Source organism: Pangasianodon hypophthalmus, chromosome 10 (genome assembly GCF_027358585.1).
Source record: "Pangasianodon hypophthalmus isolate fPanHyp1 chromosome 10, fPanHyp1.pri, whole genome shotgun sequence".
NCBI lineage: Eukaryota > Metazoa > Chordata > Actinopteri > Siluriformes > Pangasiidae > Pangasianodon > Pangasianodon hypophthalmus.
In genome coordinates, this window is record NC_069719.1 from 22011923 (window position 1) to 22038665 (window position 26743).

The following is a 26743-nucleotide window of genomic DNA, read 5'->3' on the forward strand; positions in this document are numbered from 1 at the left end:
TGGCCTGGTTGTTGGTACCAGAAGGGCTGGTTTGAGTATTTAATAAACTGCTGATACTCCTGGGAATTTCACACTCAACAGTCTCTAAAGTTTACACAGAATGGTGTGAAAAAACAAAAACCATTGAGTGAGCAACAGTTCTGTAGATGGAAACGCCTTGCTGAGACTCCCCAAAACTGGACAGTTGAAGACTGGAAAAAAAAACAGGTGATCTTCAACTGTCCAGTTTGGGTGAGGTTGTGCCCATGATAGCCTCAGATTCCTGTTCTTGGCTAAAGTGGAACCCAATGTGGTCTTTTGCTGTTGTACACAATTCATATGAATAGTTATGCTATGATGGCTTAGGACTGCAATTGCCATGAACAGTTTCACACTCAACTCTCCATCAGTGAAAAGTGGATAAGTTCAACAAAACAGACTTCATGTGAAAACTGTAATGAGGTTATACAACTGCACTATTTGACCATGTCATGCACAGTTATAGAAGGATTTATTTATAATTGCACTATCCGTTGTCACACACATGAGGAAGGGTTCCCTTTTGAGTCTGGTTCCTCTCAAGGTTTCTTCCTCATATTGTGTCAGGGAGTTTTTCCTTGCCATCATTGCCTCAGGCTTACTCATTAGGGATAAATTCATACATTTAAAATTTATATCTTGAATGTATTATTAATTACTAGAACAAACTGTTTTTCACATTGCACTGGATAAAACTTATGGCTAACAATAAACTCTCTGGCTTTTCTGTATTCATGAATAATAACTTATCTGAATTATATAATATATACATATATATATATATACACACACATATATATATATATATATATATATATATATATATATATACATATATATATATACACACATATATATATACACACATATATATATATATATATATTATAAATTACATTATTATTGAGAAAGATATCAGTGTGTAATAATGTGTAAGTGATTGGGAAATACAATATTAAGCACATTTCAAACACAAATGTACAGGAGGTAGACAGAAAAACTGACATCCTGATGGAACTGGATAATGTTTATGGTGGTGGTGCAGCCTGGTGTTTTTGCTTAGGTGAAGACCCTTCATGGATTATATATTTTTGTGTAATGCATGCTGGGTAGTGCAGTGACCAATATGTTGGATGTAAATGTGACAATACAAAATTGTCAATTCTGCTAAAACACTAAGAGGTAACTCTTAGTGTGCTGCAGAATGCTACATAACCTGACAAAATATCAACCTTGGCACTTAACATTGCAGAACTGAATATCACCATCTTAGAATGATTCCAACACTTTATTTATTCAAGTGAAATTTGTCAGAAGAGACTGAACATAACTGTAGACTACAGAAGTAGAACTCACACAGCAAATGCCAGAACCTGATGCAATTTTTTTTTCTTTTACTTTTTTTTTTAATGAACCGTTAGCTATAGTTACCACATTGTACATAGTGCAGAGGAATTTGACTGGCAAAGTCTTCAAGCAAATTTCGTTTAGTTGTGCAATGACTTGCTTTAAAAAAAAAATACAAAAAGTACTGCCTGCACAGCTTAAACTGTCATATATGTGTTCTGATAATCTAAATCACACTGAGTATTCTTAGCCAAGACAACTTTGTTTACATCATTTTACATTTTTTAACTATTAATCTATTCACAATTACAAAAACACCATCTTTTTTAAACAGAAATGTAATAGATGAAATCCAATAGATAGATGAAAAACAAAATGAAATCCAAACACATCCAAAGAACTATCTGGTCACTTTAGGCTAAACCCTCACCAATTACACATTTCTAAAAATTAAAAAAGGTCATAAAACGGTTCACATTACTTTATATAAATATTTACAAAATTGTCAGATTCTGAAAGCTGGAATGTTGACAGCTGCATTATTCTAATTTATTTAAGAAAAAGGGAACTTTTGCTTGGTGCATTAGAACATACCTAAAACACTTCCTTTAAAAGTAACATCAAAACACTGTACTGCAAAACAGATGATGTAATGGAAACCTATTCAACCTATACAGGCTTGTAATTGTAGACTATGTTCCTATTATTCAGTATTCATCCATGAAATAATCATCCTCCTCCTCCTCTTCTCCTCTCATTGATGGACCGTCCTTGTCAGAGAGCATGTTCCAAACAATAAAGTTATCATCTTCAGCTGTATGAAGAGAAATAAAAGGAAAAGCTAAAGCTTGAGTGTCATTTTCAAAAACACTACTTGTAATGCACGAACACTTTTATATTGTACCAGAACACATACCCACACATCTCTTCTTGGTTTTCCTTACTGATGGAACAGGTGTGAACTTGTCCTACCGTTAAATAAGACAACATAAAGACAAAATCAAAAGGAACAACATAAATATTCCATTCAACTTGGTATGCAGCTGGCTGGCTTCATGTGTCTCAGAGAAAGGGGTTCATTACAGAATTTTAAAAGCATTGACGGAAATGAATGAAGGCCATCTATCATTTTGATGGATGAAGTCAGGCATTCAATCTAGGCATGCACGGTATTCGTCTTCCGCCATAGACATGCTAATGAATGCAGAAGAGTATGTAGTAGCGTTTCAAAACTTCAGGTGAGATAGTGAACAGCGGCAGCAAATACAGCTCACAAATATTGCAGCGTGCCTAAATGCACAATTAATTAATAAAAGCTTTCACTCATTTCCCACCGATGTCCTGGTGAGAAAGAAATGGCTTTGTGCTATTTGCCAGGGTGAGGGTGAGCATTTTAGGAGGCAAGACATACACCTGTAGCCAGCATTTCCAAGAACTTGAAAACCAGTGGCCAGAAATGCCTAGAACACATACTCTCAATGTGAATGGAAAGATCAAACATCTGTTGCCTGCCAAAAATGCTTCTTTTTTTTTTGGACAAACTCAGAAAAGCCAGCAGATCTGCTACAGACCACGATTATGCAGCTGTTCCTCCTTTAGATATCTGAGCTAGCTTGTATATACACTAAAATACTTTATACCAGAGCGCGGTTGAGTTCTCGAAGATATGCATTATTTTGAAGTTGTAGTTTCAGCTGTAACAAGATTAATATGTTTATATTAGAGAAAGGGTGATGAGGGAATGACTGTTTATCGCGGCCATAACATAAACAATAAAGGGAACTAATGTGTCTCTCACATATACCACAGCATTAAACCTTAACTATGCACCGTTAAAACGGACGTGCCATTCTTTACTAAATTAAACTTTTCTAATCATTGGCAAATCGCTGTGTGTTATAGAAAAATAATCCACTTTGGGGATGAAGTAGCTAGCCAGCCAAGTGTGAATAATGTAGCTAGATATTTACTGCTAACCTTAATCTAGAATACACCGTTAAAAAGCAGATCAGATTCGCTGTCATTCATGTATTTCAGTAAACTGTTAAAGGTGGAAAAGGGACTGCTAAAAATCATGACTGCATATGACAACACCATAATTGTGAGAAAGGTCTTAATTATTGAACTGGCAAATAAATAGAAAATGGCAAATAAAAATAGACTATGACAATTTTTACAACCCTGTCTGTTGATGTAACAGATAATGAGTTACTCTAATGCAACCTCTGCTGAGAGGCTGTGTTAGCCTTCACCCTCCTTAGGGCAGCACCGAGAAAAAAAAAAAAAAAAAAAAAAATTAAAAAAAATTCAACTTTATGAACAATTCTCAAATTACGATTTTCAGTTAATGCAATTGAAAAATTATGCAATTTATTTATAAAGTTTTTTATTTATTAGAATGGACTTTGGGAAATGTAGATGTACAAAAATAGTAACAGCACCATCGATAGCAATATAGTGCAAACAATGGTTCATTTAAATAAAGATATTTATAGAAAGGATATTTAAAAAAAAAAATTGTTTGCACTATTTGCTATAGATAGCTCTGTTACTATTATTGCACAACTTAGTTAACCCTTCTTCTCGACAGAGTAAATGTGGACCATATGTTTCGTGAAATGAAATGCAGCCACAGTTGGGAAGACAACAAATCCCTGTTCATGGAGTGCAGTCAAATCAACATAGCTGCGCACAGCATCAGAAATAAGTAAAACGTCTTACCTTTAAATGAGTTATACTGTACAGTATACACAGGTATTAGCTTTAGATTACTCAACATAGACATATTCGTTTGTTACATCTAAAACACTGACTATTGGTTTGCTGTTTGAGAAAGAAATATAAATCACATCACTCATCCAAGTTAGCTACCGAGTTGTTGCTGACAAAATACGAACATGGAGGCATCCATTATCCCACTTTGTCTGTTGAACGTGCCGAGGTCGAAAATAACGTAATTCCAACCGGCGAAATACCACTTAGATGTAATGCAGCATTATATTTTACATAAACTTGTTCATTTTACTTTTCAAACCTGTACCAATTCCATATCTCTGAAGTGATATTTGAACCTTTGCTACGAGCTCAGTCCTCAGCGAAATGCTGCCTGTTTATCTGGGCTTTGTTTCCCCTTTGTGCTGGTTTAAACCAATGCTTTTAAATAGCATTTATCGATGTTTTAATTAAAAAATTAAATATGTATACATAAAAACATGTACAATCTCAATTAGAACATCTGAAAATTGCATGAAAATGCATTGGGGGGGATCTATCTATCAATCAAATAAACAAACAAATAAACAAACAAACAAAAAATTAAACGGTTAACATGGTTCATTCGTAAAGTCACACCTACCTTAGGGCTTACTTTTCCGCCATGGTTGCCTTGCCTTTTTACCTTCTGTAGGTGGTAAATATACTTATCATTGTTGTCCCTTTGACAAAAAAAAAAAAAAAAAAAAAGAGAGGTTACACCTCATTGAAGTTCAAATAGAAATCAACACAGTGCCCATTTGCAGTTATCTTAGAGGTTACAATAGATTGCTGTATAAGGACTTTTATATAAAACACTTAAGCTCCTCTAACATGGCTAAACTGAATCCTAAATGACTTCCTATGAATATACTCTTCCCATGCTACTATACCCATTATGTGTTGTAACATAATGGTGTTGTAGGAACTACATTGTGTACAATAATACAAACAGCAAACCATCTCAAGTACACTCATCAGCCACATTATTAGGAATGCCATACTAATACTGGGTAGGACCCAGGATTCATGCTCCTGACAGCAATTCTGACCCTACCATATGCATGTCGTAGAAGCAAAAAAGATTCATCAGACCAGGTGATGCTATTCCCATTTTCAGAGTGTGTGCCCAATGTAGCCTCAGATTCCTGATCTTGGCTGACAAGAGTGGAACCCAGGGTGGTGTTCCATTGTTGTAGGCCTTCTGCTCCATGGTTCAATGCACTGTGTGTTCTGAGATGCTTTTCTTTTCACCACAGATGTAAAGAGTGGTTATTTGAATTATAAGTAGCCCTCCTATCAGCCGAAACCAGTCTGGCCATTAACATATCTCTCATTAACAAGGCTTGTCTGCTTGTGGAAGTGCAACTGGCTAGATGTTTTTTTTTTTTTTTTTTTTTGCATCATTCTGTGTAAACTCTAGAAACTGTTGTATGTGAAAATCCCAGATGATGAGCAGTTTCTAAAATACTCAAACCAAACCCATTTGGCACCAACAACTATGCCATAGTCAAAGTCACTGAGATCATATTTTTTCCCATTCTGCCGACTGATTGAAGTGAACATTAAAGGGATTTAGTTCATCCAAAAAAGAAAATTCTGTCATCAATTACAGACCCTCATACCGTTCCAAACCCATAAGTCTTTCGTTCATCTTCGGAACACAATGAAGATTTTTTTTAATGAAATCTGGGAGATTTCTGCCCCTCCAATGACGGTCCATATATCCAAAATTTTCAAGCTCCAAAAAAGTTCATAAAGGCATTGTAAAAGTAATCCATTTGACCCCAGTGGATTAATCCCAATATTATGAAGCAATACGAATGCTTTGTGTGTGTAAGTCTTTATTCACAAAATATCTTCACTTCCGCATAGATCTCTGATGTGCATTCACGAGAGAACCGTGGCGCATACATGTAGTGTTGACGCGAGAGCAGACATTCTCATGATACAACCGGATCAGGAAGCACTGCACTGTTTACAGCAGAGGAAGTTTCTTAAGGTTCTGACATCCAGGAAATACACACTTTAGCACCATTTTGAAAAATAAACCAAGACCTAAAGCAAAATCAACTTAGAATGTAACGAACGAAGCTTGCATACAGCGTCCCTCTTCCTCTGTTGTAAATGGTGCTGCGCTTCCAGGTCCGGTTGTATGATGAGAACATCCGCTCTTGCATCAACACAACACGCATGCGTCGTGGCTCTCTCATGAACGCATCTATGTGGAAGTGAAGATATTTTGTAAATAAAGACTTAATTTTAGTTTTTTTTTTTTTTAACACACAAAGCATCCGTATCACTTCAAAATGATAAAATTGGAATTAAACCACTGGAGTCAGATGGATTACTTTTACGATGACTTTATGAACTTGGACTGTCAATGGCCATGTAACCAATGACTGGTTTCATTAAAAAATATCTTCATTCCGAAGATGAACGAAAGACTTATGGGTTTGGAATGACATGAGGGTGAGTAATTGATGACAGAATTTTCATTTTTGGGTTAATTATCCCTTTAACTGAAGATCTTGACCTGTATCTGCATGATTTTATGCATTGTGCTGCTGCCACAGGATTGGATGATTGGAGAATTGCGAGAATCTGCAGGTACTTCTAATAAAGTGGCCACTGAGTGTATATACATGCACATGCACAGTAGATTTACTAAATGAAACTGTGTAATAGATTTACAAAATGAACATGATTTGGTGTATAGCTTAAAAGAGCCTACCTGTTGACAGAGCGCAGCATCCCTGGTGTAATGTGCAAACACTGAGGTGTTTTCACTGAAGAAAACATGCTTGAACTGGGGGTTTGTGGATTTTGTAGATGGCCAAAATCTGGCTCATCTCCATTTGTTGACCATACAGGCAACTGCATAAAAACACAGCTGTTAGTTTTACATAGACATTTTACCCATTTGTTTTCCCCCTCCTAAAAAAGACCACCACATTAATATTTCATCATCTTATGTAAGGGAGTATTTCTCAAGAGTGAGCATCAAATCACTGCATTTTAAGGATCTTGATTTTATTGTTAATTTAAAAGGAATTATCTTGAAAACTGAAGAAATCTACAAATACCAATGACCAGACTGAACAATTCCCTTGGCAACTAATGAAAGGCAAATTTTACAATCAAACTTTGAAGCATACTTGCTTCCAGGAATTAATGCCAAACATTTACTGACAGTTTTCTGGCCACTCCATAACAGTATTTCCAAATTCTAGCATTTTCTCTTATTCAGCTAAGTAAGAAACCTTTAACTAATTTTAATTGGGCATGTTAGAACAAAGTTAAAATTGTATTCTAGACAGAAAGGCTAGAAGCTGCAGGTAAAAACAGCTGAAAAGGCAGCACAGCCTAACACCAGCATTGGGAATATCAGGATTTAGCCACATCATCCAGAGGGTTCAGGTCTCAGCTCAAGCACAATACAGCACAGCAGCTCAAAGAGCACTTGCAGTGGCTAATTCAGCTGATTTGGTGTTAAATGCCCAAAAAAAACCCAAACAAAACAAACAAACAAACAATATATATATTATATATAGTTATAGTTATTTTACCCATCTACCTATACTGGAGTTGAGATTAAATAATAAATACTGCTCAAAGTAAAGACATTCACGTTTAATTTAAGGGTATTTACATCCAAATCAGGGGAACATTGTAGAAATTACAGCACTATTTATGTGGTCCCACCCCGCTGCAAGTTGAGAGTTTTACTTAAACAGGAACTTGCTGGTCTAATCTCTTACAAGAATTCAACAAAGCTTTAACAAAAGCAGAAGCAAAGGGCTTTCACCTTGATTTGTTTATTGCGCATTGGTGAGCCGGCAAAGACGTCATCATGATCATCTTTTGGCATATGATCCAAAAAGTCCCACATCTGTTTCTTCCTCTTGAGCGTACCAACCTTAGCAGTAATTGGAGCAGTTTCTTTTGCTGGAAATAAAGTTAAATTTGCTTGTGACAGGCTGCCCTGTTCAGAGTAAAAACAGTACGTTTAGCTACCTAAAGCTCTGTCTTTACAATAAATCACTATGCCAATACTACATGGCTGTAAACCATCTAATAGATTTGTTTGCATAACAATTACCTGGTTCATCTATTTTAGAAGTCTTCGCCTTATGTTTTCCTTTGGATCGTCCATGAGTTTGGTAAAGTGCAGTGTACTGATTCTGGCACTCCTCAGCTGAACGTGTGCCAACTACCAGTGAGACATTTACCCAGTAACCACTCTTGTGCTTGGGTAATGAGTTCACAGCCCTAGGTCAACAAATACACAGCATATCCATGTTTCCTTATTATATGTGAAACATTCTACTGAAATAACTTTCAGCTGCATGTATGAAAGGTGCTACATAAATAAAGGTTACTACCATTATTATTGTTGTTATTAATATGTTTTTTTTGGAATGTTTGGAAGCACTAGCAAAAATCTTCTTCCCTAATCAGTGTGAGCTCTTTGTAATACTGCACTGGTGCTTGACTATACCAATTTCCTCTGATTACTGTAACTGTATTTCTAACAACCAGGTCAGTTAGACAGCTTTTGTGGTCTGACTATGACACTCCTTTAGGGGTGCAACTGAATTACTATTTTTATTTTTCTTAACACAAGTAAATTATGTTGAGCTTATTGGAAAGTGGATTCATAAGGATAGAAGTGTTAAATGCAGGTAGCCAGTTTGGTCCATTAATTATTTGTAAATAATGTAATTATTTGTAATAATGTAAAGGACCACTCTGACCTATTACAGGAAAGATAGACTTCAAAAAAAAAAAAAAAAAGGCTTACTCATGAAGTTTTTGCAGCTCTTTATCAGTCCATGCTCCTTCTAGCGCATCTTGTTTGTTCTCAGGGTGCTTTGCAGTTTGCTCCTTGTTGTTCTTTCTGCTTGTTTTACAGCTTACTGATGGCTTTGGGTTTTTGCAAGTGTTATCTGGCACAGGAGGCTGAGGATTATCTGTCTTTTTAGATTGCTCAATATGTTTATCAACCAGGAGGGCATGTCCATTCATTGTCCTTTCAGAAGCTCCTGAGCTTTCCTTTTGTCTCGTCCTTTTCCGAGTAGACTTTGAATTCTTGCTTTTTTCTTCTTTGATCAGCTCTGAAGGGGAACTTTCATCACCAGTCATCGCGTAATTCTCATATTTCTGTGGAACCTTCTTTTGCCTCCGCATGTTCCTTTTACTATTCACTATGTCCTTAGTCTCACACATGGCAGCAATCGGAGGAACTAGTTTTCTTTTCTGCTCCAAGGGTTTTCTTCTGCCTCCTTTTGTAGGATCTGGAGGTGTAAATAAGTGATCTGAATCTGCACTTTTCTGAACTTGAGATTGTGTGGAACTGGTGTCAGAGTCTGAGCATGGAGTGGAGTGCTTCTCACTCTGAATTATTCTCTGCAGATGCTTCCGGTTGAGCAGTGTTTTAGTTTTTCTCTCAGGGGCCTGGATTGCAGAAACGTCATCTTCAGCTGAGGCAGAATACACACCAAACTTGCATGCCTCAGTCTCTGAGCCCGTCGAGTTTCTCTCTCTAGAATATGACCGTCCCCTCCTCAGGTACATTCGCTCAGACTGTGCTTGCTGAGGAGAAGGCTCTTTGGCAGCGGCTTTTTCTGATCCAGAGCCAGAATTGAAAACTGCATCCTGAGACTTCTGTGAAGCATTTTCCCTTGCTTTGGTTCCCTCAGTCCTCCAAGACTTATGTTGTTTAACACGTCTCCTTGGTGCCAAAGTATCCTCATCACTGCTGTTTTGCATTTCTGTCAACCAAGGGGAAAAAGTCAACAATATAACTCAACCCAGTATAACACAAGATAACACAGGCAAAACCAGAGAAGCATCAATACCAGGGTTGTGCAATATTACAATTCAATTGCACATGATTTTACACTGCCACGATATCCAATTACATTTACTTCAATTATTTTATATTACCAGACCTGCCAACCTTACCTGCATATGACCTCTGCTATTTAACACCATAAATTTAACACCAAAAAAGCACTCTTTTCTCTGAGTCTGTGCCCATGATAGCCTCAGACTCTTATTCTTGGCTGACAGTCTCCTCTTCAGGAGGTGAAATGCATGCTCAATTGGGTTAAGGTCTGGTGATTGACTTGGCCAATCTAAAACCTTTCACTAAAAACCTTTCAATCTTTCAACCTTGCCCTTATGTTTCTATAATAAATACATTTGCCCCTATGGTATGGCCCCTATATTTCTGCTCTCAAAGTCTTCTTCAAATGGTGGATTCTGATACCCGAGTTAAAAAAAAAAGAATACTCTGCCAAGAATACTTTGCAGCTGATCACCAGGACAAAGGGCATTTTGGAGGAGTGTTCTCTGGTCAGACGAAACAAAAAAGTAACCATTTAGCTATAATGATCAGTGCTATGTATAGAGGAAAAAGGGTGAGGTTTTTGATCTGAAGAACATCCCAACTGTGAAGCACAGGGGTGGCAGCATCATGTTCTGGGGGTGTTTCTCTGGAAACGTGAGTGGTACACTTCATAAAATAGATGGCAGCATGAGGAAAGAGGATTATCTAGAAATACTGAAGCAACACCTCAAGACAGAAAGTTATACCTTGGCTGTAACTAGGTCTTCCAGCAGGACAGTGATTCTAAGCATACCTCCAAAGATGTAACAAAATGGCTTAAAGACACCAAAGTGAAAGTATTGGAAAGCCCTGACCTGAATGCCAGTATGAACAGAAAATCTGTGTCTGAGCAAGGAGCCCCACAAACCTGACTGAGTTACATCATTCTTAATCAAGTAGAATGGGCAAAAATTCCACAAAGTATTGTCAGAAGCTTGTGAAAGCTTAAGCAAATAAAAGGCAATACCACCAAATATTAACAAAGTGCATGTAAACTTTTGACCCACAGAAAATCTGAAATAAATGTGTCTATGAGCTATTATTTTGAAATCACCTCTTATGGTAACATTAAATGTGTGGAGTTGTGAAAATTGAGTCTGAATGTCTTTAGCCTTGGTGTATGTAAACATATGTATGTTTTTTGAATGGGAAAGAATGGTGACAGTCAAGGGAGGCCTTGACACCATCATGTGACCCAAAAGACTTGCCATAAGAAAACAGGCTCTTTCAGGGCCTTTTACGTTATACTTGGCACAATTCGGACATGAAGAGGAGGCGATGCAATTTCTGTTAAACAAACAAAAAAAAAAGACAGCAAAACAAGCATAACCTGCAGCAAGTGTGGAACATACATCTGCAAAGGTCATTTTCCAAAGTTTTAAGCTATTGCCATGTTTGCAAAGAGTGATATTAGCTGGTGAAGTAGAGAAGGGAGTGAAGATAGTGTTTGTGATTCATTAATTCATCTTCAGTAACTGCTTTATCCTAGTCAGGGTCCTTGTGAATCCAAAGCCTATGTCTATGTAACACTGGGCAGGAATATTCACCCTAGATCAGAACCAGTCCATCCGAGTGCACCATTCATACACACATTCACATCTAGGGGCAATTTTTTATACCCACTCGGCATACATATATGTTTTTAGACAGTGGGAGACAGGAAACTAATGCAAACACAGGGAGAACATGTGAAACTCCAGACAGACAGTAACCTGAGCTCAGGATCGAGCCCAGGACCGTGGAGCTGTGAGACGGCAATACTACCCGCTGTACCAAAGTGCCACCCTACTGTTGATAGTTATGTAGGTTTAAAAAATGTAGACTTATGTTATGTAGACTGTTATGTAGGTTTAAAAAACAAAACAAAAAAAACCCAGAAATGATTATGGTATGTTTAATGAATTTTGTTAATTGGTAATCATTAAACTTTTATTTTCTTTATGGTAACTTTTATGGTATTTTGACATAGCGAACATTTTTTTTTTTTTTTTACAACAACAATAAAAAAAGACTAAAAATGAGTAAAATAAATAATATACAATACTGGTCAAAGGTTAGGGGTCACCCAGAAATTTTCACATTTTTAATGATAATTCATATTTTCAGTCATCAAATGAGCTGTAAAATGAACAGAAAATGTAGTCAAGGCATCGACAAGTTTAGAATTAATGATTTTTGCTTGAAATAAGAATTTTGTCCTTCGAATTTTGCTTTCGACAAAGAATCCTCCCGTTGCAGCAATTATAGCCTTGCAGAGCTTTTGTTGAGGAAATTTCACCCATTGCTTCTTGAAGCACCTTCCACAAGTTGCTTGCTGGGCACTTTTTAAGAACCCTATGGTGAAGTTGCTCCCACAACAGCTGAAGAGAGTTGAGATCTGGTGACTGCGAAGGCCAGTCCACTACAGATAGAATACCAGCTGACTGCTTCTTCTCTAAATAGTTCTTGCATAATTTGGAGCTGTGCTTTGGGTAACTGTCTTGTTGTAGGAGGAAACTGGCTCCATCAAGCACCTTCCACAGGGTATGGCATGGTGTTGCAAAATGTATTGATAACTTTCCTTGTCCCAGATCCCTTTTATCATGGGATCTCCTGCTTTAACACCACCAGAACACTCCCAAATCATCAGCTTTCCTCCACCATGCTTGACAGATGACAACAAACACTCCTCCAGCATCTTTTAATTTTTTCCTACATCTCACAAAAGTTCTTTGTGTTCCAAACACCTCAAACTTAGATTTGTCTGTCTATAACACTTTTTTCCAATCTTCCTCTGTCTGTGTTCTTTGGCCCATCTTAATATCTTCCTTTTATTGGCCAGTCTCATATATGGCTTTTTCTTTCCAATTCTGCCTAGAGACCATCATCCTGGAGTCCCCTGTTGATGTTGAGACTGGGTGTTTTGTGGGTACCATTCAATGCAGCTGCTAGTTGAGGACCTGCGAGACATTTGTTTCTCAAACTAGAGACTCTGATGTACTTGTCCTCTTGCTCAGTTGTGCACCATGTCTTCCGACTTCTCTTTCTACCCAGATTCTACTTTTTGAAGAGAGTAATACACACCATTGTATGGAATAGCCTTCCTTTCTTAGAACAAGAATAGACTGACGCGTTTCAGAAGAGAGTTGTTTTCTTCTGGCCTAGAATCGAACCAAAAAAGGCTGATGCTCCAGATACTCAAATAGCCGAAAGAAGGCCATTTTTATTGCTTCTTTAATCAGCACAATGGTTTTCAACTATGCTAACATAAATTGGAAAAGGGTTTTCTAATGATCAGTTAGCCTTTTAACATGATAAACCTGGATTAGCTATCACAATGTGCTATTGGAACACAGAGGAGATGGTTGCTGAAAATAATCCTCTTTACGCCTATGTAGATACTCCATTAAAAATCATCCATTTCCAGCTATAATAGTAAATTACAACATTGACAATGTCTAGATTGTATTTTTGATCAATCTAATTTTATTGTAATTGAAAAAGTGCACTTTTCTTGCAAAACCAAGGGAATTTCTAAGTGACCCCAAACTTTTGACCAGTGGTGTAGGGACTTTTTTTTTTTTTTTTTTTAATCATATTTTTTGTATCATACACCAATTTATTGCTGATTTATTGGCATAGGGACAAATCTTGATGCAGTATTGGGCCATAATATGAACAAAATGTAAGGGTTAAAATGTTATGCCATTTATGTTATGCTGCAGGCTGACTCACAAGCAAACTGAAGATGCTGGTGATAAGAAATGTTTGTGTCGCAATACTTGCAGAACTGTGCTGTGCCAACAGTTTCTCTGCATGCTCACTTCACTGCTACTTGTGAATACCAGTGGGCCTCATTTATCAAGCTGAATCATTTACACAAGAAACTTGGTGTTCATGAAAATCCCATAATTTTAGAAAAACATTTGTATTCTTCTCGTGCTCCTGAGTGTGCATAAATTTACACATAAGAAGACTAAATAATGAAACCTCAACCTGATCGACTTAAAATCATATGATATGGATGGATTACCGCACTTTTATCCATGGCTTATACAGTTTAATGTTTATTAGTGCAGCAGTGTATACTTGGTTTAGGATGTAGGCTGGTGCTCTATCAATCTGGTTTATGGTCAGTGAAGTTGACACAATCCCCACTGCTGGACACGTGTAAATCACCCCTGTGAAACTTACACTATGTGACAGGGTTGCAGTTTGGGCCTGTGGCCAAAGAAGCCCTGAAGAAAAGAGCACAGATTTCAGAAGCTAGAAATCAACATAGCCAAATGGAAAAGCCATGTGGCACCCTCAAGCAACCACAGCCTGGCTTCTTGGCTAGAAGCTCACATACCTTATATCAGCCTTGTGCCCTAAACAAGCATGGGTAAATAAGCAAGGTATTGGACCAATACCCGATACCAGTATCAGTGTAGGTGTATCCCTAGGTAAAACACTACAAAAAACATAATGAAAAGACAAGATCATAAATCTTACCAGGAGATTTATACACAGGCTGTTCTTTAGGCAATTTTGGTGACTTTATCACCACTGGTCTTGTTTTTGGCTTTTAAAAAAAGAAAAAAAAATTAAAAAAAGCACGAATTATTAAACTGCATGAAGAACAAATAAAATCTTTAAAAAAAAAAAAAAAAAAAACTTTCACAGATGGAAGCAAAAGATGCAAAATAGAACCGACTACCGTCAATAAAATGGAGGTTGACGTATAATCCTCATGGACCGTAACATTCATATCGGGCCCTACAGTGATCCTGCCTCCTCTCCAGTACTCCAGAGGAGGTTTGATGAGACGGCCACTGCGGGAAACTGGAGCACTGTGAGGCTGCACACTGCCTGCAGAGCTAACAGCTGCACCAGAGAGAATTTACCATGTTTGCCATGTGTAGAATCATACAAATACACCCTTTCTTGAAAATTATTCATATTAAAAGCTTACTTTTCTTGCTATCCTTATATAAATGTAAACTACACATTTTTATTTTGCTCACTGGATGTAATTAATAGTTCACTATCAGATTTTCTACTCTCAGAATAGATTAATTAGGATTTTAAACAGCAGATATTGAAATAGCTCAGCCTAAACATTTTCAATGCACATTACAATCAGCAGACTTACGGGTCACCAGGTCCTTTGACTTAAGTTGTTTGGCTATCTGTTTTTTGGAGGGCCATTTCATTTGTGGTTCACATGGTGCTGGATTGTTCCTCTGTCGATTTTTTCCACTTCTAAAATGAATAAATTCTTTATGAAGCAACCACATTACAAGCTTCTCATGAGGTTCCTTATAAAAGGAAACCAATATAAAGGGGCACCTCAAAATACATCAGCAACATACCCTTCATTATCAGCCAAGAATTTATTCAGGTACTCCTTCCACATTTCCGGAAAGCCAAAAAGAAACTTCTTCATAAACCATGAAGGAAAGGCTGGGGAAGATACATTTGGGTTAGACCACCAAAGCAGTAAGAAAGGTAATAAAATCAGATGGAGAATTTGTACAAGAATGATTTGCTTACATGAGTTGTGGTAGTGTGACATCTTTCCAACAAGAACATACGTCCCACCAGATGCAGTCTTAACTATGTTACTTGAAACGCGTTCAGTGATGCAACTACTGTGCCAAGGGATCTTGTTGTCTCTATTCAGAGGAAAATGCTTTTTTAAGACACAAGTGCAAAAATTGGGCTGCCTACAAATGCAGACAGCTGAAGAGGGATTAATAGTTCTGAAAGCTGAAAATGTATCACTTGCATTTTCATCTTTCCAACTGTATGGACAGAAAACAGGTTTTAAAAATAACCATTATTTCCACATGGAAGCAACACTTGAAACTACAAACATTAGAATAAAATTCCTTCAAATGTGCAGATATTAATGCTTTTATTATCGATTATCTATAAAATGAACTTACATGCGAATGCCATCAACAATAAGTTCTTTGTTGTGTAGCTTCAAGACCCAATCTCTTAAATGAATCTCGTTCACCTAACATTCAGATTGGATACAAATAATTGTACCATAATAAAACAGGCAAAGGAACATGTACAGGATGTGATTCAACTTGTTTCAATATTTAATTTCATTATTGTAAACAACAGATTGTGCATTACAAACAAATGGATATAAATGAATAACCAAGTGTCAAAATCATTACTTACATTTGTCCTTACATCCAGAGCTTTATCTGTTTCTTTAGTCTGCTGTTTGGACTTAACTGCTGCCATTTGCTTCCGGGGGATGGAGATGCGGGGTGATAGCTGCAGGAGAGAATCCTCCATCAGATTAGGAAGGGTCCGAGGTGGTGCTTCTAAAGGCTCACACTGCCTATTAGACATTTTCTCTGGTCTCTGTGTCTCTAGCTGGCTTTGGGCAGTGATATCCAACCTCTGAAGTGTATCCACCCTATTGCTGTCGTCATCTGCGACACCTTCTGAATCGTCCCTTACACTCATCTCACCAAACACACCATGATAACCTGCAATCGACAGGAGGGACACACATAACTAAAGATATCTGTGGATTGAGTGCCAAAATGTTCACAGACAAACTACAAGACAATCACCAAGGGCAAAGTACTCACTTCTATTTTTGACACGATTCATTAATTGGATTGGCTTTGCAGGTCCTGGCTGAGCAGGTAAGTCATCAGGCATGCGTTCCAGCAAAACATATGCTTCTGGGGGGAAAAGAAATGTAGATTTGCTTCGGCAAACTTTTGTATTAAAAGCTTACACAATATCAAGTGCAACCAGCTGCAGATAGGCACTAGAAATTACACAAAAATGCAGCTTTATGGCTATGCATTCCTTTCTATAGTGTAGTAATGTGTTTAAATATTTTGAGTATGACAATGTTTTGATGATGTTCACTGCTGTGCTTATATTTAAATTTACTCATTTTAATGCTTAGTAGTTAAAAAATGTATAGGAAAAGAAAAAGTGGTATTGCCCCAACCCTAAGTGAACTTAACATTTTCTCTAAGCATGGCTCTAAACTGCTTATGATCATTTGTCAAATTAAATTGAGTTCAATAGTGAATTAAAATGCATGAATGTTATACACAAATACACCAGAATCTGAAGTTATTTTATATAACATAAAATATTTGGTGAGTATTTTGACCCTCTTCATGTCAGTCCACTGTATTACTAGCCACCACAGTTTAACAGCCAATGACCTGCACGTAGTTCTTTACTGTATGCAAGATTGAATAATTTGTAATTTGAAGTGTGACCAGTGTTCAGAGCATTTTTATTCTAACCCTCTGGTTTACTTATGGCTAAATTTTTCCCAGAGCTATCATGCACTTTTTTCTGCCTAACTGGTGAACCTTGGTCTTTATTGCATTGCGTTATTCTTGAAATGTATTGTGAATTGATTTGCACTGAATTAAAACATATGCCAAATGAATAAATGAAAATGTAGGAAATAAATACACTAAGATGTAATCAACCTAGGCATACCTCGATTTATATCTGTAGACTTGCTGGTGCTGTTCATCCCAGCTTTCTTTTGCTGCATTTTTACCTGGGTGAAGGTTTCAGTGAGCATCTTCTCAAGTGCAATAACAGGTTCTGAGGGAAAAAAATAGAAGTCATTTAATTTATGGAAAACAGAAGCCATGCATAATATTTATCACAAACTGATAGTATTATATTACTAACTGTGAACCAAGTCAGGTTTATGGCCTCCTTCTCCATCAAGATGTGATGTCATTTGGGGATCTTCTAATTCTGAGTTTTTGCTCATGGATTCTGGAGGTGAAAGTGTCAGCACATATGTATCCTGTCCTTCTGATGTCGCATCATCAACTGGTGGCTGCTGCATATTTGTGGATAATGAGACACCCCTACCCAGCTGTCTGGGAATGACATTGACTTCTCTGTGCTCTTCTGAGTTCTGCTGCTGAACTTTGGCCTTCAGTCTGGCAAAGACTTTTGCTGGTGTATCAGTGACTCGTTTCAGAGGAATCATTGAGTTGTTAATGGTGCTAAGCTCACAGGTCATGGCTGCCCTGGACTTGGCTCCAAGCTGATGATCCTGTACTGTGGAATTCATCACTACTGCAGTGCATTTTCTGCTTACTCTGTTTGACCGTGCCGGGGTTTCAGTCGTGTCCCGCTCACGAGTTGCCATGGTGCTGGTTTGTACGGGAGTGTAATACAGCTCACGATCCAGAGGAGGTGACAGACACTTGGCTGGAGAGAGATACATGAGCTATGACAAGAAGGAGCTGGATCCACGTCCCAGGATTCATCGACTATATTCCTAAAGGAAACTGAATAAGGAAAATATAGTATAGTCTAAATTATTTTTACAGGTCAAAAGCAAAGTCAGACTTTTTTTAAAAACCGAGGTATCCAACTAGCCTCTACTTTTTGTAATACAGTTCTATAGGTACATCGACTGCAGCAATAGAATATTAACGTAATTCAAAGTATTCAATATCAGAGCAGTATACACACAAAATAGGCCATAAAAGGGCGTTTGCCTACTACGCTAAATTAGCTAGATTGCTTAGTTCATTGACTATCTAGGTTGCGTTTGACTTCGTCGAGCAAACGTTACATTTCTTGTGTCGATACGACTGCATATCGTCGTTGAAAAATTAGTATTTACTAATTTGAATGTGTCTTTCTGAATTTAGAAAGCTCTCTATCTGTGGATAGTAGCCAACGCGTGAAGCCGTTAATTAGAAACAAACCGATTTTCTGCATAACATAGACGCTTCGTATCGTTATAATACCAAACAAGCAACTTCTGAGGGTTTGTTGAGTTCCGAAGAAAACAAAATGTTGCTGAACGACAGAAACCTGAATCTCCCAACCACCGCCGTTGCAGTGAGCGGTTTTTTTGAATTTTCCCACCGAGCGAACGTTTTCCTGTCGCGTAGCAATTACGTCATCTCCGTACAGTATGCAACGACCGGGTTCGCTAGTAGTTTAACTCATATAAAGAATTAAATAGCAAAAAAAAAAAAGCAATTTCATATTAAACAGATACGAATTGATATAAATAATATATAATTCATGTATAATCTATCTACAATAATATTAATAAAGTTTATTCAATAACTATTAAATGGTTGTTATACATACTTTTTCTATATATGTAAGTATTTTTAATGTTTGCATGTTATTTGGTTTATAGTCACTTTATCAATCTGACCAAATATGCAAATGTTTAATTTACTCGTGTGACTGTATAATCATAACTTATTTTTGTTTAATTAAAACAAAACAAACAAAGAAAAGGTTCCGCCAATAGCACGAAACATAAACTAGCCTGCTGATTGGACAATGCCTTTGAGGGTTAGTACCTAGCCATTCCTAGCGCTGGGGGCAGGGTTAAAATAACCCACCCTTTACAAGCGGCCTTACACAAAACGAGCTAACTCGATAGGACAGGTTTATTTCGATAAGCCCGGCTAATTTGCGTCAATTTCAGTTCCACAAACGAAGCTAATCGTAAGACCCGCTGAGTTAATATGGAAACAAATGCTTTTGAAAACACCCGCATCGTGTCAGGTTAATCTCGAAGCTTAGATTAGTTTGATTAACTATATTCCAAGCCTTATGCTTTCACATTCCCGTCCGGCGGAAACAATACTCAGGAACAATTGTTCCGCGGTAGTACAGTCTAAGGCAGTATAAAAATCAATGCAATCCCGCATGCATGCAAAAACATCACGAAACGTGCTAGGGTTATAAAGGACAATTGCAAAGGATTTATTTTGTTTTTTCCATATAAGATATAAAACAATATTTAAAGATTTGTCTACCTATAGTAAACAAGAAGGCTAAAAACATGGGCTGTTTGGTGTTTTTATGTAATCCTCTTTTTTTATTTGTTTTGCTTGGGTGGCATTGCTACAACACAAAAAAAGCAAAACAAATAAAAAAAGAAAACCAGTTAAATAAATGGCTTATTAACAAAAAAACAAACAAAAAAAAAAACAGTTAAATAAATGCCGTATTAAGCTACCATATTTCGGCAAACTTTCCTTTTATTCAGATTTTTTTTTTAAATCAATTAAAATATTCCAGTTACTAAGAGAATCTGCTGTGGTAACTGATGCTGTTCCCAGCAGAGAATTAATATACTTTAACATACGCTATATGAGTTATTTGTGCTGTAATGTAGTGAAATGGCACACAAGCGAGTCAAGAAACATAAGAATCTGTGCACAAGCACGTAGAACATCGGGCGGGGGACGCGGATTGACGTAGTTTTAGATTAAAAATGCTTTAGGAACGGACATGCTCTGTAACTTCTTTTTCTTTCATTCACAGTGTCCATTGATTTCTGACACGCTCCTCGGAGCTTCGTATTAAGGGTGGCATTTAAACATTAAAAACAAAGACGTGCCCATGGTTTGGAAGTGACATATTGTAAGGTTTGGTCTTGGTTGGTCGGTATTGGGCGATTTTGGTACTCAGATCTGGCAACCTTGCTTTCCAGGAAGTCAAGTAAAAGTTTTGAGGAGGCGTGTGTGTTCACTGCCGAGCATAACGTCGCCGTTATAACTATTGTTTTAAATCCAAAATTAAAATACATTTTTATTACATTACGTATTATTTATTTGGTGTAGGTTGGAGTAAATGATGGAAGAGTTTATCCTACCAGAAGAAGTGTGGGTCCACGTGTTTCATTTCCTTTCCACTTCTGACAAATTAAGCGTTCGCTCTAGCTGTAGATTTTTTATGAGACTGATCGATCGCCCCGTTTTGTGGAAGAACACCACACTGTACATTGGAAAAATCAGCTCATTCACGTCTCATTCCTGGAGAACTCTCATCAACAGGAAGATAGCATCGGTTGTGGGGCTAAAGATGAATGGAAAAGAGTGGAAGCAGCTTGCGTTGCGGCTTCCGTGGATTCACTCAGTTACTGTGGATGAGTGCTGTGTCAGTGCACTTAATTCACTTAGTGAGTTTAAAAACCTAACGCGACTTGTGCTTCGGCGGTGTGTGTGTCCGAGTTTAACATCACTATCAACACTGCGCGAGCTGTCGCATCTCAGCCTGTGTGAGGTGGTCTGTGCTCCAACGTCAGACATTATTAATGCTCTTTCCCAGCTCAATAATCTGACTTCACTTCACTACCATGCTTGCAGCAAACCCATACCTACAGCAGCATTTCATAATCTATTACAACGCCTGCCAAAATTAAAACAACTCTCTTTAAAAGTGGGATCTAATCAGAGCCCTGTCTCCAACGATGCCCTCTTCCTTCCACAAGCAAACCACATGCCTGGTAAGTTGCAAAAAGTGATGGCTTGTTTAATTTATTATTTAGTTGCATTATATTCAGTGTTGCCGACTCTTTTCAGGGGAAAGTAGCTAATACATTCTCAAAAGTCGCCAGATAATTTGCATATTCACTGAATCATGAATCATTTGAATATCAAAACGTCTTCCATTAATTGAATAGAACAGTTTTAGATTTATAGTAATTAGATATTTTATCAGAATCGAAAATATTAGATTATAACTTATTAATTATTGAAAGAATAAGTTTGGTCATGGCATCATGAACTATTTAGGTATTTACAAAATACAGAGTGGAACAGGAACCAAAACCAGTGGGAATATATTGAGCAAAACCCGCACAAACATGATACAGCGACTGAGAAAATGGGTAGAGTATAAAGGTGAACATGTAGAGCGTATGTTGTAAATAATAAATGGAAAATTAATTGTATGTAGTACTATCATTGATTCCTGACTTTTCGCACACCCTGTAGCCTACTATGATTCCTGTCAAGAGTGCAGACAAAAATATGGAGTTGTAGTAAGTAGCTGGGAAATAGACATGAAGGAAACAGTTACAGCTGAAATAACTCACTTTACTTGCTTGTAAATATAGCCAAGAATATAGTTGAAAACGAAGAAAGAAATGCACGGGTGGGACGAACAACAGTGATTATTCATTGGTAATTGTGGAACACAAGCTTGCGCAAGCACGACCCAGGGTTTACACACTGGTGGTGAGTCGACCGAACCTTCTCTCTCAACTCGTACAACAAGCAGGTGTGGTGTGAGCTGGAGCCATGTAGAGTGCAAGAGAGTCTCTAACGTCTGCTCAAAATGTCGACACTAGGCTCATTTTTCTAATAAAGTCACTAAAATAGTCTAAAAAGTCACCAAATCTAGCGACAAAGTCGTTGAGTTAGCAATACTGATTATATGCAGTCATTTAATGTGTACAGACTTATAACCAATGTAAAATTATAAATAAAGACAGAACAGTTAATTCATTAGTATGGTTTATTTGCAAAGTATTCCCATATTCATGTACAAGTATTTACAATCAATCCCAGAATTATTTTTCATTAAAATCAACAAAGATAAATTTATAAAATATATAACATGCAATCATATTGGGACACAGTACAATAGTATATAATTATAGTATTAAATTATTTAGTGTTATATTGGCTATTATGTTTTTGTAATATATAATGTAGTGTTTTCTTGTTGTGTGCTTAATGTTTCTGCATAAAAAAGTTTAAAATTAATTAACACCAAACAACACTGTTAAGAATAGCTGAGCATTATTACCGCAAGGTTGAAGCAGTGCTATGTCATCAGTTTGTTTGAAAACAGATCATTCATAGTAGTCTGCCTAACATGGCTGGCAGACTACCCAAATCAGCATTTCACAAATTTGCTATTCCTGTTTCTGTGTGGATATTTTGCGAAGCTGCAGGTTTTTTTTTGGTTTTTTTTCCCTGAATGTCATGGTATGTCTTTAAGGTTATATTAAATACCTCTGGATATTTTACACATGCAAATAAATAGCTGCTCCTCCATTTTAACTAGAGGGTCTCATCTTTGCTGTGTCAAATGAGGACTCATTGGTTGCACATTGAGGTTAGTGTATACTGGATCAAATTTGAATTTGAGTGAACTTTGAGAGCAGTGCCAAGGCGTCAGACCCAAGCAGTGAGCACCGCCCAAGGCAGCATTGCCTGTAGGCAAAGTGGCACCGCACTCTCCATTGGGAAACAATGGCAGAATGGTTGCTGATCATCACAAAGTGACCTAAAGTAACAAGGTTGGAGACACTTATAGAGGATCTTGGACCACACTCTTAGGTTTGTGCAGCAGCGATTGTGAAACCAATCTGGTTTTCCCCAAGCTGATGGATAAGCCAAGGATTTTCATGTGCATCCTCATATTTAGGCAACTGCAATAGAGTTGAATGGTGTCTGACAGCAAATGTTTTGACAACTATGATAATTTTTTGCATTTATTTTAAATATTCTTTAGGGTTGCCAATACATTTGCCACCTGTTTTCATGAGAATTTTTTAAAAATTATTTTTGTTGTATGAAAATCATATTGAATCATGTAACATTTGTTTTATAAACTAATATTTGCACTTTCTTGTGAAGGATGACAATAATTCCTAAGTTGAGTGTATACAGAATTTAAGTCTTTTTCTAAAGCAGTTGCAGGTATGTGGAATCTGTTACTTCAGTAAAATGGTTTTTACCAAAGTTGCTCTAATTCCAGAAGATCCACAGTGCAGAGTGCCAGCATTAATCAGCCTGGAATTGCTGAACTACATGGACCCCATTCTCTCTCCTGTGGCCCTGCAGGGTCTTCCTTCCCTCAAATTCTTGACAGTGCAATATAGAGGCTGGGCTCTGGAACCAGAGCTGTGCCACCTTAAAACATGGCTGTCAACAATGCCCTTTCTCTCAGAGCTAAATATTTCATGTGAGTATGACCTCCAATTGGGGATATTTTTCTCTGAGTCTGTTCTTTTCTTAGAAAAGAGAAGATTGATAAAGAAGTAGAAGAATTGTAATTTAAATAAAAAACAGACCTGATCTGTGTCAACAGTGTAGGTACAACCTTATCAGAGGGGAAATCCTCACAAATTGGACAATATTACTGTGTAATCACTGCGAAAGTTCCAAAAGCATTCAGAACAAATAACAGTCAGTTCCCCAATATTGTGCTCTTAGACAACCATATTTCTTAAAGACATCCTTATTGGCTCTTGGCCAAATTGCTAAATTGCCCCTAGATGTGAATGAGTGTGTGAATGTGTGTGCGTGGACTTCTCTAGGTTGAATAAAACTTTACCTGGAGCTTGGTAAATTTCCAACCCGATCTCACACAAATTATGGATTCATATAAATTAAGTTACAAGAGCATCTTTGGCCACTACCCGTCACCCTGCACTCTAATGTCAACTAGTCATAACAATTTATACAAAAGCTCACAATTGCCAGACAATGCTGAAATTTGCCGGTTTACTATAAGAGGTGAACTAATATATTTTAAGGAACCATTTCTTTTATGGATGCATTTAATTGTTTTCAGTGGGATATCAGCTTGGAGTTTATGTTAACTCAGTGCCTGCAACAGTGCATCACTTGTCCCTCAAAGGAGTGATGGCAGAGGTTAAAGCTTTGAGGGACTTAGCACAACGAGTGCCAGATCTCCTGCACCTGCACTTGGACGTATGTTTCCATAAAAGGCAAAGCATCATTGCTGAAGTTCCTTGGCTTTTCCCCAAGCTGCAGAGCCTGGCAATAAGGTCAGAGCTTCATGTTCAGCCATAGCTACAATGGTTTATGCTGTTTTTCTTTTGTGTTAAATGATAACTAAATCTTTTTAATGCCTCTACTTCTTTCAGACACTACAAGGTTCCTGTGGAAGAGTTCTTGGGACTTGCACAGTTGTCCCATCTTAAGCATTTAGTCATTCTGGACCCTAATTCAGGACCAAATTCAGCTCTAAAGGATCTGACTCAAAAAATGCACATCCAGACCAACTACAGAGTTAATGTTATTCATTTGTCAGGACCAAAAGACCCAAATGCTTGTTTTTGTGCAAATTACTGATATTCAGCCCATACAGCATGTCTGTACACAGAACTTGAAATACAAATTCATGTTCAGCTCATTAATAAAGCTTGCATGTTCTCCCCATCCTTGAGGGGTTTCCTCCAGGTTTCTTCCTCCAGTCGAAAGACATAGGTTGTAGGACATGATTGGCATTTCCAAACTGGATGGATGATCCTCTCTGCCATGCTGGTAGACCTCCACTAGGTGCCACTGTAGTCATACAAAAAAGTGTTAGTATGAAATTGAGTGACAGACATTGAGGGCAAAAGTTGGCAAAAGAGTGGATCTAATTAACAAACTAATTGTAGCTAAACTACCATGCCATTATTGAAGAAGGTTTGTAGAGTAGCTTTATTGTTAAGTTCGATCTCTCCTTGCTTGGTCCTGATGGTCAGGCATTGCATCAGTTGAGAATCACTGTTCCTGACTCTCCTCATTCAGTGGTGCTGACTGGTTGTTGTTCCATAAGGAAGTCCTGGGGTGGAATTCCAGTTCACACACCCCAATGATTGCACCTTTTGCATGTTCTTGAAATGCCTAAATCATTAACCTGTACTGTTGTGCATGCATGGAACGTTTCAAGCATGATTTTATAATGCATCTGACACCAAACATGGCCATCCTGGTAGTTGAATGTCTTGCAGATAACTTCAAGTGAGCTTCAAAGGGTAGGTTGTGACTATCCCAGGCAGGCAGAATGTATAGTTTATGTAAACAAACAGTGTCCTTCCTCACCCTTTGTCAACGGTATGGTTTATAGCTGAATAGGAAAGGTCATTCTGTAGGGGATATAGTACACTGCTGGCCTACACTAATGTTAGCTTTTGTTTGAGTTTGTAGCTGCACTTATTAACCACTCAGTGGTGTAAAGTAACAAAATACAAATACTTTGTTACTGTGCTTAAGTAGCTTTTTTCAAAACTTTTAATTTATTGAGTATTTTAATTTGTTGCAACTTCTACTTCGCTACATTTATTTAGCCAAATAAATACTTTTTACTCTGCACAAGACAATCTCATTACTCATTACCCTTAAAAGTGTGTTTCATTATTTGCAAAAAAAAAAAAAAAAAAAAAAAGAGTAGTGTGGAGCAGGATGCAGACAGTGCACAGTTGACACTAGGTTAGCCACCAAATTTCTACTATTAAAATGGAACTTGCAGCTACTTCCCCAGCTGATTCTGTCCATCCATGGCTTTATTTGGAGGCGATGTTTCAAATCATTTGACCTAAGGTGATTCATACAGGATGAAATGTCAAATCAAATTTAAAGAAGCACATTGAGGTAAGACAGTGCTACGGTGGCCCAGGGCAAGGAACTTAAAAAAAAAAAAAAAAAAAAAAAAAAAGGTTGCTCTCTCTCTGGGAAAAAGTGCTCTCTTGCTCTCTCTCTCTCTGGGGAAAAAAGTGCTCTCTCTCTCTCTCTCTCTCTCTCTCTCTCTCTTGCTCTCTCTCTTGGGAAAAAGTGCTCTATCTTTGGGAAAAGTTGCAAGCTAAATGCTAAAGCTACCTCGCAAGGCACTATGGGAGTGTGGCTGAGGAACAGCAAATGCCCACAACAAACATGGTCGCCATTAGCTGCATGGGATCTGCAGTGAATTAATGCGTGATTAGGTTATAATTTTCACTAAATACGCGGCTGGATGGAGTTATCAGGTAAATATTATTGAAATATGGTAAAAGGACAATGTGAGAATCAGGTGTTACTCTTCCGTACTCGACATTTATGATGTTGATATCCATCTTTTCACACTGAGGACAACTGGGGGACTCGTACACAACTATTACAAAAGGTGCAAACATTCATTGATGCTCAAGAGGCAACACGATACGTTAAGAGCCAAGGGGATGTAAAATTTTGAACAGGATGA

At 37.5% G+C, this 26743-nt stretch overlaps 2 protein-coding genes across 8 annotated transcripts; one reads left to right on the top strand and one right to left on the bottom strand.

Moving 5' to 3' along the window:
* Positions 1-1287: 1287 nt before the first annotated feature.
* On the bottom strand, positions 1288-20773 carry mis18bp1 (MIS18 binding protein 1). Of its 6 annotated transcripts, none has more exons than XM_053237639.1 (18): positions 20631-20773; positions 17672-18285; positions 17471-17581; positions 16588-16683; positions 16166-16482; positions 15919-15992; positions 15524-15645; positions 15343-15433; positions 15123-15232; positions 14688-14854; positions 14483-14552; positions 8921-9890; positions 8219-8388; positions 7925-8064; positions 6851-6993; positions 4721-4799; positions 2282-2333; positions 1288-2179 (listed from the first exon to the last, which is right to left on the bottom strand). In XM_053237639.1, exons 2-18 carry the CDS (start codon positions 18219-18221, stop codon positions 2073-2075), a joined length of 3369 nt encoding a protein of 1122 aa, XP_053093614.1. In that variant the 5' UTR covers positions 18222-18285; positions 20631-20773; the 3' UTR covers positions 1288-2072. The 6 variants fall into 6 exon arrangements, with proteins under 6 accessions (XP_053093614.1, XP_053093613.1, XP_053093612.1 ...); XM_053237638.1 differs by lacking the exon at positions 20631-20773 and adding an exon at positions 18821-18927; XM_053237637.1 differs by lacking the exon at positions 20631-20773 and adding an exon at positions 18754-18890.
* im:7136021 (uncharacterized) lies at positions 19343-24957 on the top strand. Of its 2 annotated transcripts, none has more exons than XM_034308104.2 (4): positions 19343-21263; positions 23531-23734; positions 24347-24563; positions 24663-24957. In XM_034308104.2, exons 1-4 carry the CDS (start codon positions 20609-20611, stop codon positions 24868-24870), a joined length of 1284 nt encoding a protein of 427 aa, XP_034163995.2. In that variant the 5' UTR covers positions 19343-20608; the 3' UTR covers positions 24871-24957. The 2 variants fall into 2 exon arrangements, with proteins under 2 accessions (XP_034163995.2, XP_026775178.2); XM_026919377.3 differs by having other exon boundaries at positions 19347-21263; positions 23528-23734.
* The last annotated feature ends 1786 nt before the right edge of the window (positions 24958-26743 follow it).